The sequence below is a fragment of the Nycticebus coucang genome, chromosome 21 (assembly GCF_027406575.1).
Source record: "Nycticebus coucang isolate mNycCou1 chromosome 21, mNycCou1.pri, whole genome shotgun sequence".
NCBI lineage: Eukaryota > Metazoa > Chordata > Mammalia > Primates > Lorisidae > Nycticebus > Nycticebus coucang.
In genome coordinates this window covers 35,935,496-35,948,825 of record NC_069800.1, presented here as the reverse complement: position 1 = coordinate 35,948,825, position 13,330 = coordinate 35,935,496, and the positions used below count along the sequence as shown (strand labels likewise).

The following is a 13,330-nucleotide window of genomic DNA, read 5'->3' as shown; positions in this document are numbered from 1 at the left end:
CACTCTACCCAGGGCATGAGTGAGACTCTGTCTAAAACACACACACAAAAATCCAAAATCCAAAATGCTCCAATGAGCATTTCCTTTGACTGCCACATCAGTGCTCAAAAAGTTTTGGATTAGGCCGGGGCTCAGTGGTTCACACCTATAATCCTACCACTCTGGGAGGCTGAAGAAGGTAGATTGCCTAAGCTCAAGAGTTCGAGATCAGCCAGAGCAAGAGTGAGACACACACACACACACACACACACACACACACACACACACACACACACATACACACGCCTCTATTAAAAACAGAAAAATTAGCCAGGCATTGTAGGAGGCGCCTGTAATGCCAGATACTCAGGACGCTGAGGCAGGAGGATTGCTCAAACCTGAAGTGGGGGCAGCACCTGTGGCCCAAAGGAGTAGGGCGCCAGCCGCCCCATATACCGGAGGTGGCAGGTTCAAACTCGTCCCCAGACAAAAACTGCAAAAAAAAAAAAAAAAAACGAAGTGGATAAGATTAATATTTTGCTAACAAGACTAATGAAACAAAGAAGGCAAGAATAAACATTGGGAATAAAAAAAAAAAGATCGTAACTACAGATGGTGCAGAAAGGTAAAAAAAAATTCTAATTCAAATCTACACCAAAAAATATAAAAGTGTATATGAAATGAACAAGTTCCCAGAAGAGTAAAACTAACAAAATTGGTTCCAGAAGGTAGGAAACCTGAGTAATTCTGTAACCATTATAAATTTAAGCCAATAATTTTGAAAATGCTTTCAAGATCCTCTGTTTGGTTGTGGTGTTTTGCTGTGTCATTATACTGGGTACAAGTAAGTATGGGTTTCTTTAAGTCTATCCTGCTAGGGACACATCGCTGCACCTTTGGATCCATACTTTTCACCAGTTCTGGGGAAAATATATCCATTGTCTTTTCAGATACTGCTCCTGCTCTTTTTTATTCCTGCCTTCTGGAGCTCTAATCCAAACAGATGTTAGACTCTTTCATTCCACATTCTCTGTCTTCTAATCCTTCTTTCACCTTATCTCTCTCTGTTGCATTTTAAATAAATTGCTTGACAATATCTTCGGATTTACTGATACTCCCTTCATCTGTGTCTAATTTACTAAGAGGTCATTTGTATTTCTTTTCAATTTCAACAAGTTTTCCACTTCTAAAAGGACCATGTCTGTTTCCTTGAACCTGCTCTTCTGGCCATGGCACAGAGGAAGCTGCATGCCTTTAGAATATGGACCAGTAATTTTTTTCTGCAAAGGGTCAGTAGAACTTCCATAGTTGAGCACCTCCTTACATTGACCTAATTTTCATGCACCACGTGTACAATAAGCCTAGCTCCTTATGTTGACCACCTCTGTATGTTGACCAGCTTGTTCAGTCCCTTGGGTGGTCAACTTACAGAGATGCCGCTGCGTTTTGGATTTTGTGAGCCACATAGTCTCTGTTGCTTATTCTTTTCTTTTTTTTTTTTTTAACAACCTTTTAAAATGTACAAAGTTTTCTTTGCTCTTGGGCCCAGCCATGGCTCATGAGTCAGAGTTTGCTAACCCCCACCATAGCGGTCCTAAGCTTGACCCTGTGCAACCATCAGCTCAGCACAGGAAAGCCAGCACAGTGTGCATGGCGGGGAGTACTAGGGTAAAGCCCTCTGATAATGAGCTGGTCCTTGTTATGTGGCAGGCCGGTGATGCTAAAGACCATGCATTTAGTGAAGGACTACATGGATGCAAGATAGCATGGAACCAGTAGAGGCCCCACAGTAAGGAAACCCTAGCTTGGAGATTTTGAGCATCTTGTTGGGATCAGCACATCTCAGAAGGCAGAGTGCATAGGACAAGTGGTCAGCCCAAAGCAACCATACAGCAAGGATTAATACCTCCCACAGCACTAGAACCAGAGCACTGAGACCCAAGACATCACCGCCTCTCCCTTGCAGCTAGGCTATAAGAGTGCCATTTTGAAAAGAGCCCAGGAAGAAGAGAGGATTCTTCCCTTAGCAAGACTGTTTAAGGCAGGTGGGCAGGATGGCTCACTCCCGTAATCCTAACACTCTACGAAGCCAAGGCAGGTATATTGCTTGAGCTCAGGAGTTTGAGACCAGCCTGAGCAAGAGGGAGACCCCTGTGTCTAAAATTAGCCAGGCATTGTGGTGGGCGCGTATAGTCCCAGCTACTCGGAGGCTGAAGCAAAAGAATTACTTGAGCCCAAGAGTTTGATGTTGCTGTGAGCTATGAAGCACTCCACCCAGGGTGACAGAATGAGACTCTGTCTCAAAAAAAAAAAAAAAAAGACTTTTAAAATAGAACAACTGAGATACCAATAATTGGCAAGTTTACACAATGTATGAATTTTCTAGGTTCCAACGACAATCAGAATGACAGTAAACTGGCTGTCTACTGACATTGGAAGTTGCAAAATGAGAATCATAACTGTATTAAGGTGTGAAACTAAATTGTGTCTAGAGAAGATGTGTTTTAATGGCTGAAGTAATAGAAATGAATTAGGGTAAGTAGGTGGTATAAAAAATGAGAAGTTAATAAATTCCATGGGAGGTGATCAAGAACTGGGATGCAACTGACAATGGGTAATATTACACCGTGCTCTTTATTGAAAAAGGAACTGACATTTGTTGACCTCCCACTATATGCCAGGTACCACACGGATGTCACACCTGTCCTATAGTAGATCTTCAATAAGTGCTAAAGGGATGAATGAACACTTAATGTGCATTCTGTAGAAAAAGAAAAGAAAGCTCAGGAAAGTTAGATGATGATGAAGATCACATTGTAAGTATCAGCATAGCTGGGGTCTGAACCCTGGTTTGCAGACTCTGATTCATTCTTAAGTGCTGCTTAAAAAAATCACCCCTAAGTGCACAGGCTCTCCACCCACTGGCCAGCCTGTCCTCTCAGCGCACTCTGGACTGCCCAATGACGCGGGAGCCACACACGCTGGACGAAGAGGAAAAACGTGAAGAATGAAATTGCTGCTGTTGTCTTCTTTTTCACAAGGCTAGTTCGAAAACATGGTAAGTTGAAAAGAGAGGCAGTTGAGAGGTTTGCTGAGAAATTGACTCTAATACTTCAAGAAAAATACAAATATCACTGGTATCCAGAAAAAACATCAAAAGGACAGGCTTACAGATGCATTCGTGGCAATATGTTTCAGAGAGTTGATCCTGATGTCCTGAAAGCTTGTGAGAACAGCTGCATCTTGTATAGTGACCTGGGCTTGCCAAAGGAGCTTACTCTCTGGGTAGACCCATGTGAGGTGCGCTATCGGCATGGAGAGAAAAAACAATGCATTCATTGTTGCCAGCTTTGAAAACGAGGATGAGAACAAGGAGGAGCTCTCCAAGAAAGTTACTTCTGATTATCATTCAGGATCTTCTTCCTCAGATAAAGAAACAAGTAAGGAAGTGGAAGTGAAACCAATTCAGTGACTGCAACACCACGCCCAGTGTACCAGATTTCGGAACTGATATTCCCACCTCTTCCAATGTGGCATCCATTGCCCAGAAAAAAGCCAGGAATGTACCAAGGGATTTGCCATCAGAACCACTACCCTCCTCCTGTTCCATTTGGTGATCCAAATCAGGGAAGGAAGAATAAACCATACCGTCCAATTCCTGTGACATGGGTACCTCCTCCTGGAATGCATGGTGACCGGAATCACTGGATTAATCCTCACATGCTTCTTTTGATTTTGTTGGTGTCGTGTTGAGAGAATGGTCGAATAAACCTCACCACTCATTGAAAGTTAAAAGTTCATGCTAATAGCAGTGAAGTTAGATGGACCAAACCATCAAACTTATTTTTATAGAAGTTACTGAGAATAATCTTTCTTAAAAATATATATGAACTTTAGGTGGCGCCTGTGGCTCAACAGAGTGGGGCGCCAGCCCCATATGCCAAAGGTGGTGGGTTCAAACCCAGCCCCGGCCAAAAAAAAAAAAAAAAATATATATATATATATATATGAACTTTAGATATATTGATATAGTTTGGGAAACCTTATTAGTCAAGTGCCTGAGTTTTTAATAATGGACTTGATTATTTATATATTGTGCATCAACTCTTGAATACAAGAACACTGTAGGAGTGGATGATCTGTTGTAGCATCTTTGAGCATTTACTTTATGGAGTGTATGTAAGTTATTTATATACAAGGAGATCTATTTTATGTCATTGTTTAGAAAAATTGCATGAAATCATGTAGTTGCAAATAAAAAGTAGTTTTAGGCATGAAAAAAAAATCATCCCTAAATTTAGTAGCTTCAATCCACAATACCTTATTTTTCATAATAAAAATAGACGGGGTACAGGTGGTGGTTCTTCTAGTCTTGTGTGGGGTCTCTGATGTGGCTGCATTAAGATGGTAGCAGGGGCTGGAAAACACAAAAAGCCTTCACTGGTATGCCCATTATCTCGGCAGGGATGCCTGGAAGGCTGGGCCTTTATTCCTCTTTCTTTCTTTGTCTCTCTTCATGTAGTCTCTCAGGGCCCCTCCCTTTCTATATGGTCTCTCCAGCAGAGTAGATGGAGTAAGATAACTCAAGGCCCCCTAAAATGTAAAAGGCTGAAGCCTGGAACTAGCACAGAATCACTTCTACTATATTCCATCGGCTATAACAAGTCACAGACCCAACTCAGTTCAATGGAGGACACAGAACCTGAAACAAGGAGACACAGACCACTGCTATCCATTGTTGGAGAATAGCTACCACAGATGATCCTGGAATACCAAGCCCCATAACCTTCCCATCACTGCATGTCACTACCAGCACCCACAAATACAACATGATTGGATATTCTGCCAGAGAGGGAGATGGCAGTTTCTCCTTTAAGCCATCTTTGGTAGGGAAGACATGAACCAAGGCAGGAGCAATGAACCTAGAAAACAGCCTAACAGGGAGGAATAGATGCTCCATAACACGTTGCAGAGATGCCCTCTGGGGTCGGGATTACAAATATCAGGGGCAGATACTTTAGGGAAAGGATGGCAGTGAGGAAAGCCAAGGAATGCTTTTGTTTTCTTTTCTTTTTTTTTTTTTTGAGACAGGCTCTCACTCGGTCATCCTGGGTAGAGTGCTGTAGTGTCATCCATAGCTCACAGCATCTCAAATTCCTGAGCTCAAGCAATCCACCTGCCTCAGCCTCCCAGAGTGCTAGGATTACAGGCATGAGCCACTGCATGCAGCCTACTTACAGTATTTACACCAAATTCCTATCTCATCACAAGCATTGGTATCTCACTAGTTGAAGTACTTTTCTTCAGCCATCGCTTAAATCATCAAACTACTTCATTACAGCTCCTTTGTAACCAGAGGAGTCAAGTCTATCCAAAGTATGACTGTGGTTATCATTTGGCTCATTGAGTGACTCTGATTTTTTATATCCTGATCTAATACACAGAAACGTGTTTGGTTTACATATGTTAACAATGTATATTTCCATATGTACACATAGATCTACCCTGTTTCCCCAAAAATAAGACATCCTCCGAAAATAAGACTTACTTACAGGAAAGATAAGACGTCCGCTGAAAATAAGACCTAGCACATCTTTGGGAACACACCTTAAAATAAGACACTTTCTTATTTTCGGGGAAACAGGGTATGTATATAAACGTACGTAGTTGACACAAGTTTTAGAAATCTCTTACTCTATGTGGTATATTCTTCTTTTTTTGTCTCATTCTATCACTTAGGCCTGCATGTTCTCAACCTGTGGGTCGCAACCCACAGGAACTGTATTAAAGGGTTGCAGCATTAGGAAGGTTGAGAACCACTGACTTAGACTAAAGTACAGTGGTGCCATCATAGCTCACTGCAGCCTCAAACTCCTGGGCTAAGCCTCATCCTTCCCAGTAGCTGGGATTAGAGGTGCGCCACATCATGCATAGCTACTTTTTCTATTTTTTGTAGAGACAGGGTCTTGCTCTTGCTCATGCTAGTTCCTGGCCTCAAGCCATCCTCCTAACATGGCCGCCCCAACTGCTAGAATTATAGGCCTGAGCCACTGCACCTGACCCTCCTCAACGTGGTATACTTACTTCTTTCCTATTTTCTTTAACCCTACTTTTTTTGAGCCAACTCTACTTTTTAATGTTGGTTGTGAATGACTGAATTCTACAACCCATTAAAGGATTCTGAATTCTCACTTGAAAACACCTACTTTAGTAAGTCCAGAAAGATTTAGGATAAAGTATAGGAATTATGAACAAAAGTGATGTCATTGCATTCATATTTTCCATTATGCTTTGGAATCATTTGTTTAATTTGGTATTTTAAGTATTTATTATGTTTAAGAGAATTTAATGCACTCATGTAGTAAGTTAATTTTGCAATCTGAATCACGTGATTCATAATTTTAAGTCCATACGTGTAGCAGAATTTAACCACATCTGTACGCAATACTGAGATTGTGAGATTTACCAACCATGTTTTAGGTTTAATGTACTGGATTTATAAGCGTGAACTAGGTACTTGGATTTTATTTGTCAAGTAACTGAGTCGTTTAAGAAAATAACATTGTTTATAAATGTGGTGTATAATTGTTAAGTGACAAAAATTCCTAGAATGATTTTCTTCATTTATTAGGGCATATACTACTTAAAGATAAGCAAGTTTTAGATTTATAACTCTAATATTAGTCATTGAGGCAAAAATAATTCCGAAATAGTCGCCTGAGTGCCCACACTTGGAGGACAAGGGAAGCAGCGACAATTCACTCTGAACTAAGAACTTAGGGGAGCGGTTCGCAACCCGTGGGTTGCGACCCCTTTGTAACAATGAAAATACATCGCGGGAAGGTTGAGAACCACCGACTTAGGGCCATTAAAACGGATAAGCAACACGTGGCCCAGCAAAAGGAGATAGGTCTCGTGAAGCCCAGGAACAAGACACCGACCAAGAAAGACCTGGGACTGTCTTTCTTTCCCACGTTACTGCCTGCCACGTTATTTTAAAGACAATAAACAAAATTCAACAGCACGAATGACAATCACGAGGGGCCATGTTTCCAGCAATCTGTGCCAGAACGCCCCAGGCACCGCTCCTATACCGGGAAGGAGGAAAGGGCGCGCGGTCTATTGGGATCTGGAGGGGTCACCACCGAGTGGGAGGCAAAAAAAGAAGTCCTGGGGGAGTGGGGCCCAGGGAGGGGTTTGGGGCTCGGGGTCGCCCGCGCTCCAGGGAGCCGGCTACGCAACGGTCTGGGATGGTTGCCGCGCCCCACATACAGCCTTCCGCCCTGATTCACCGAGCTCTGCCGCCGGCAATCTATAAGACGAAAACATGAGGGATCTGACTATCATCTGGAAAAGGACCTTCCCAAACAGTCTTATGGCCTGCAAGGCCCAACTCGCTCCCGCGCGTCCCAGACAAGCGCGCCCGCCGCGCAGCTGCAGAGGCCGGAAGTGATCAGCCCGCCCGCGCTCCGCACCTCCCCCACCCCCTCTCCGGGCGAAACCATCCCTGGAGACCCCTGCAAAAACCCGGAAATGGTGCCGTCCTCGGCCTCTGATTGGTCAGTGAGAATGGGGCGTGGCCTCTGGAGCTTGGATCAGCGAGCCAGAGCTCCATAGCCGCAGTGCAAGCGGAGCAAGGAGGGGCGCCATGGTGAGGAGTGGTTGCGGGTCCCGGGCGAAGCGGAGGTGGTGGTGTGGGCCCGGAATCGGGCCTGGCCCTGGGCCTGCTTCGGAAGCGGAGCTGGGCGCATGCTGAAGCCGCGTTGACGCTTGCACCCGGGCTCCATTCCAGGTATTGTTGCACGTGCTGTTCGAGCACGCGGTCGGCTACGCGCTGCTGGCGCTGAAGGAGGTGGAGGAGATCAGTCTTCTGCTGCCGCAGGTGGGTAAACTCAGTGGGCTTGGAGGGCACCGCCGACCCTCGGGCCGCGCGGGTCCCAGCATGCACCACGCGCTCCCACGTGGCCGGCCGCTCCTGCGGGTGATGGGGTGGCGGGGGGGAGGAAGCTGGGCCTGGAAAGCTCTAGAGCGCAGGGGTCTTTACCTTGAATCGTGGTTAGAATCGCTGTAGGAGCAATGAGAAGTACGCCTCCCGGACTCCCCTCTACCGACTAAAGCGGAAGCCGGGATATGGGACCTAAGCATTGATACAATAAGATCATAGATCATACAGGGCTGAGAACCTCTGCTTCACTGCGCTGCAGAGGCAAGAGCAAAGAAACCGCTCATCTCTTTCGCCCCCCACCCACAGGTGGAGGAGTCCGTGCTCAACCTGGGCAAATTCCATAACATCGTTCGTCTAGTGGCCTTTTGTCCATTTGCCTCATCTCAGGTTGCCTTGGAAAATGCCAATGCAGTGTCTGAAGGTAAGTCGCTAAGTATTCCTGAGGGATAAGATACGTGTAATTGCTTATCTTACCTTCTTAGGGGATTTGTGATAGTACATAGCCTTTTTTCCGCTAGCTGTAAATCTGGTAAACGCTGGGCCGTATTAGAGATGGACAGGATGTAATTTAAAAGAATGGCCTTCATGTCTGGCGTGGTGGCTCCACCTCTAATCCTGGCAGTCTGGGAGACCAAGGCAGGAGGATTGCTTGAGCTAACGAGTTGGAGACCAGCCTGAACAAGACTAAGATCCCCTCTCTAAAAAATAACTGGACTTGTGGTGGGTGCCAGTAGTCCCAGCTACTGGGGAGGCTGAAGCAAGAGGATAACTTGAGCCCAAGAATTTCTGTGAGCTGTGTCACCACAGCACTGTAGGGAGGGCAACAAAGTGAGACTCCATCTCAAAAAAAAAAATACAATAATTGTCTTCACAGAGCTCAAGATCTGGGAACTGTGATAGACCAATTGTTTCGCATTTAAAGCACAATCCTGGAAGCAGATATTTCTTTTGGGTACTATAGTGACAAATGATTCTTAAATAGAGGGTGGGTGCTATTTTAATACCTACCTGTGCCTAAGTATGCCTGAACACAATGAAATGCCTGATTCTCTGCTGTGATTTTCAATTCATTGAAAAGGGCAATTTAGATAAACACAAGCCAAGAGAATGGTTTGTTCCCAGAAGTCAAATTGGGTAATAAGTATCTAAGGGTGTGTTACGCCTTCAGTTATGTGTTTCATATGTGCTGTTGGACCTGAAGGCAGTACCTCCCCAGGTTGGGCCAGGCTTTGCAGTGATGACTTTCTTATCTGTCAATCCCCTGAGTGCAGTCACTGATGTCTCTGTGTCTCTGAGCAATGCCTGAAGGGGAGGGATCTAGGCATGCCATTCCAGCATGCTCCATCAGACCAGCATAGTCAGGTGAGGGGTGACACCCTCTTGCATCCTTCAGCATGTTAGTGGGAGCTGTGTTCTTTGTGCCCTGAGGTGTTGTTCATGAGGACCTGCGTCTGCTCTTGGAGACCCATCTGCCATCCAAAAAGAAAAAAGTACTCTTGGGGGTTGGGGATCCCAAGATCGGTGCTGCAATACAAGAGGAGTTAGGGTACAACTGCCAGACTGGAGGCGTGATAGCTGAGATCCTGCGAGGTGAGACCATCATATATTATGCTCCTGCCATTCCTTACCTTTTCAAGGGGGGTGCTGGAAATCTGTTAGGGTGCTATGCTTCTGGGAAGGCCTTCTGCTTGCTAGTACTCCTGAGTGCAGGAGCTTGCTCATAGTCCTACCCTCCTCTTAGGAGTTCGTCTGCACTTCCATAATCTGGTGAAGGGTCTGACTGATCTGTCAGCTTGCAAAGCCCAGCTGGGGCTGGGACACAGCTATTCTCGTGCCAAAGTTAAGTTTAATGTGAACCGGGTGGACAATATGATCATCCAGTCCATTAGTCTCCTGGATCAGCTGGATAAAGACATCAATACCTTCTCTATGCGTGTCAGGTAAGTGCAGGGGCTGTTCCTATCAGTGGAGTCTTTGCCCTGTAATTGAGCTAATTTGGAATCTTGATCAGGACTGATAAATCCTGTGGGTAGAACCATGTGGGCTGACGCTGGACCTCCTGGTGCTTACCACAGGCTGTGTTCTTACACTGACTGTATAGAAAGAGGAGGCAGAATAAACCTACCCTATGTACACCCCAGCCCAGGCCCCATGCCTGGTCTGTATTGTGAATGGGGGAACATGGAGTTGAGATGGATTTGAATCTAATGTATTTTGTTCCCTCCAGGCAGAGAATAAGTGTGGAGAGGGCTGAGGCTATGGCTTTGTTTGAGATGAAGCAACTGGGCTGGGAGTGACTACGGTTCTTTGCAGGGAGTGGTATGGCTATCACTTTCCGGAACTGGTGAAGATCATCAACGACAATGCCACGTACTGCCGTGTTGCCCAGTTTATTGGAAACCGAAGGGAGCTGAATGAGGAAAAGCTGGAGAAGCTAGAGGAATTAACGATGGATGGAGCCAAAGCTAAGGCTATTCTAGATGCCTCACGGTCCTCCATGGGTCAGTATAGAGCCTGGCAGCCTACACAAGGAATAGGGCCCTAAATAGTTTGTTGTACTCACTCTTGGTGTTTCCTAGGTATGGACATATCTGCCATTGACTTGATAAACATCGAGAGCTTCTCCAGCCGCGTGGTGTCTTTGTCAGAATACCGCCAGAGCCTCCACACATATCTGCGGTCCAAGATGAGCCAAGTAGCCCCCAGCCTATCAGCCTTAATTGGAGAAGCGGTGTGTCATGGGGATTGGGGTATTGCGTGTGTATCTGCACTGCCGTGTTTCCTGACCCGCTGTATCTTCTCACTGTGCTTGATGGGGAAGAGGTGAGCAGGGGTCATGCAGCTGGCAGGTCAGCAGTTACAGCTTCTGACTCCTTCCTTGACTTTTTCTAGGTAGGTGCACGTCTCATCGCTCATGCTGGCAGCCTCACCAACCTGGCCAAGTATCCAGCATCCACAGTGCAGATCCTTGGGGCTGAAAAGGCCCTGTTCAGGTACCAGTGAGGCACCTGCTCACACTCAGGTGCCACTTCTGGTGCCCGCTGCTTGTTTGGGGATCACAGTGATGGCTGCCCAGGGCTCCCTGACCTATACAGCCCTGTGCTATGGGGGTGATGGCCAGTCCTGGTGTCTGAGTGATTCCCAGGGCCCAGCAAAGGGACCAAGTTTCCAGGTCAGCGACATTGGATGCCTTCCCTCTGCCTCTGGGAGCTATGGGTTGGCATGACATGCATTGGGGTAAAGACCCAGCCTGTCCTGAGACGCATTCTGGGGATTTGGGGAACTGGATGAGTTACCTTGGCTAATGAGGTTGACATTTCTGATCTTAAACTCTCTACTGAATATTCTCTCAGAGCCCTGAAGACAAGGGGTAACACACCAAAATATGGACTCATTTTCCACTCCACCTTCATTGGCCGAGCAGCTGCCAAGAACAAAGGCCGAATCTCCAGATACCTGGCAAACAAATGCAGTATTGCCTCACGAATCGATTGCTTTTCTGGTATGGGGGTGGTTGGCAGTTGTGAGGAGAAGAGGGCTGGGGTTGGGGACTGACTGCCTTAGCGGCTTCTACGATGATGGTACTATTTTTCGTCAACAGCAGTTCACCTAGTGAGTGTTGATACTTTGGGTCTGAGTGAAGCTGAGGGTAGAAGAAATTCTGGGTGGAGCAGGGAGGCTATTTGTCCATTGAGGCTGACCAGCTTTGTTTATACACACATACACATACACACCCAGAGGTACCCACGAGCGTATTTGGGGAGAAGCTTCGGGAACAAGTTGAGGAGCGGCTGTCCTTTTACGAGACTGGAGAGATTCCACGAAAGAATCTGGATGTCATGAAGGAAGCAATGGTTCAGGTTGGTGTTGAGTGTGCTCTCTGGGTAGGGGGAGAACCACACAGCGGTTGGAGGTGATGAACTGTCTTAGCCTGACCTTAGTCGAGTGGAGGCAAAAAAAAACTGATTTAATGAGCCTGATCCAATAAAGCCAGAAAGGAGGCCTTGGAGCACCAGAGGTTTTCAAGCCTTTTCAGCACTTTTCTTTGATCAGGCAGAGGAAGCAGCTGCTGAGATCACTAGGAAACTGGAGAAACAAGAGAAGAAACGCTTGAAGAAGGAAAAGAAACGACTGGCTGCACTTGCCTTCGCTTCTTCAGAAAACAGCAGTAGCACTCAGGAGGAGTGTGAGGTCAGTAGGTAGATAGCCCAGGTGAAGATCATGGGTTGTAGGATTTTCAACAGCAGAACAAAGGATGTGCTTCGTCAAGCCATGGTCTTGAGTCCAGGCTTTTGGACTGAAACAAGAACCTGAAACATCTCCAACTACCTCTTGATTCTATAGGAAGGAGATAGGTGCTGAGAGAACTTGCTCAAGAGCCCAGAGAGCTGGTTGTAGCACACACCCGTTCCCTGGGCAAGTGTGTTCTGTCCTCGGCTGCCTCCCAGGAGTCCTCAACCTGGGGTAGTGTAAATTCCTGCTCTGCTTATTCCCAGACATGTGTCCAGAAGTGGTAGTGTTTCACAGTGGGGATGGGGGCAGGGAGGTCGCAATGTGCTAGGCTAGAATCATTTTCCCTGGGATTTTCATTTAGTGCCCAGTTAAAGTAATTTCAAGGTTCCCTTCGAAACTTGGCATGATGGTTTTATTGTGACCAGCATGGTGGGCTTTTCTGTAGGTTATTTAATGGGCTGAGGTAATTTTTCATGACATGTTCTCCATAACTTCTAATTGGGAAATCTACCCTAGAGGCTACATTTCCAAAGTTACACCCACATGATTTTAAAACAGTCTAGAAACATTGGGTCATTTTAACAGAACTTTACCAGTTTTTCCTGCCCTAGCTGTTGCTAAAAAACATAATGGGGATGTGTGTGTTTGTGTGTGCTTGTGATAGGTGACACCATTCTCACACCTAATTCCCTCTTTTCCCTTTAGGATACAGTGGAAAAACCCAAAAAGAAAAAAAGGCAAAAGCCCCAGGAGGTTCCTCAGGAGAATGGAATGGAAGACCACCCATCTATCCCTGTCTCTAAACCCAAGAAAAAGAAATCTTTTTCCAAGGAGGAGTTGGTTAATAGTGATCTTGAGGAGGCCACTAGCATTGTAAGTCCTCCCAAGAAGAAGAAAGCTTCACCCAAGGAGGAAATAGTAGTTAGTGATCCTGAAGAGGCAGGCAACAAGAGCGTGTCTAAGAAAAAGAGGAAATTCTCCGCTAAGGAGGAGATGGTCAGCAGCGCGCCGGAAGAGGTTGTAGGCATCAAGAGCAGCTCCAAGAAGAAAAAGTTCCACAAAGATCCCCAGGAAGATTAGAATGGACATTCCCTGTGAGGAAGGGGTATCTCATACCCCACAGAGACATTTCCCACCCTGTGTCCCATGCCTCAATAAAAACAAATCCACAAA

The 13,330-nt window shown here is 45.9% G+C and overlaps 1 protein-coding gene, 5 non-coding genes and 1 pseudogene across 7 annotated transcripts; all 7 read left to right on the top strand.

Moving 5' to 3' along the window:
• The first annotated feature begins 1,530 nt into the window (after positions 1-1,530).
• LOC128573498 (protein BTG3-like) lies at positions 1,531-7,596 on the top strand (annotated as a pseudogene).
• On the top strand, positions 7,502-13,330 carry NOP56 (NOP56 ribonucleoprotein). Of its 2 annotated transcripts, XR_008376432.1 has the most exons (13): positions 7,568-7,630; positions 7,772-7,861; positions 8,231-8,345; positions 9,353-9,514; positions 9,666-9,864; positions 10,238-10,425; positions 10,504-10,655; positions 10,817-10,917; positions 11,278-11,426; positions 11,663-11,784; positions 11,978-12,115; positions 12,269-12,388; positions 12,863-12,996. XR_008376432.1 is itself a non-coding variant. In XM_053573409.1 (12 exons), exons 1-12 carry the CDS (start codon positions 7,628-7,630, stop codon positions 13,235-13,237), a joined length of 1,794 nt encoding a protein of 597 aa, XP_053429384.1. In that variant the 5' UTR covers positions 7,502-7,627; the 3' UTR covers positions 13,238-13,330. The 2 variants fall into 2 exon arrangements, 1 of the variants encoding a protein (XP_053429384.1); XM_053573409.1 differs by lacking the exon at positions 12,269-12,388 and having other exon boundaries at positions 7,502-7,630; positions 12,863-13,330.
• LOC128574398 (small nucleolar RNA SNORD110) lies at positions 9,154-9,223 on the top strand. Its single transcript, XR_008376764.1, has one exon. It is a non-coding gene; the product is annotated as a small nucleolar RNA SNORD110 (small nucleolar RNA).
• On the top strand, positions 9,978-10,109 carry LOC128574380 (small nucleolar RNA SNORA51). Its single transcript, XR_008376749.1, has one exon. It is a non-coding gene; the product is annotated as a small nucleolar RNA SNORA51 (small nucleolar RNA).
• On the top strand, positions 10,979-11,064 carry LOC128574392 (small nucleolar RNA SNORD86). The gene has a single exon (XR_008376760.1). It is a non-coding gene; the product is annotated as a small nucleolar RNA SNORD86 (small nucleolar RNA).
• LOC128574356 (small nucleolar RNA SNORD56) lies at positions 11,495-11,565 on the top strand. The gene has a single exon (XR_008376729.1). It is a non-coding gene; the product is annotated as a small nucleolar RNA SNORD56 (small nucleolar RNA).
• Positions 11,833-11,907, top strand: LOC128574354 (small nucleolar RNA SNORD57). Its single transcript, XR_008376728.1, has one exon. It is a non-coding gene; the product is annotated as a small nucleolar RNA SNORD57 (small nucleolar RNA).

Bases quoted from the DNA above. Each gene is read 5' to 3' on its own strand.
- NOP56 (XM_053573409.1), top strand. The intron at 7,862-8,230 runs GTGGGTAAACTC...CCCCACCCACAG, and splicing joins TCAGTCTTCTGCTGCCGCAG to GTGGAGGAGTCCGTGCTCAA. The intron at 10,656-10,816 runs GTGTGTCATGGG...GACTTTTTCTAG, and splicing joins CAGCCTTAATTGGAGAAGCG to GTAGGTGCACGTCTCATCGC.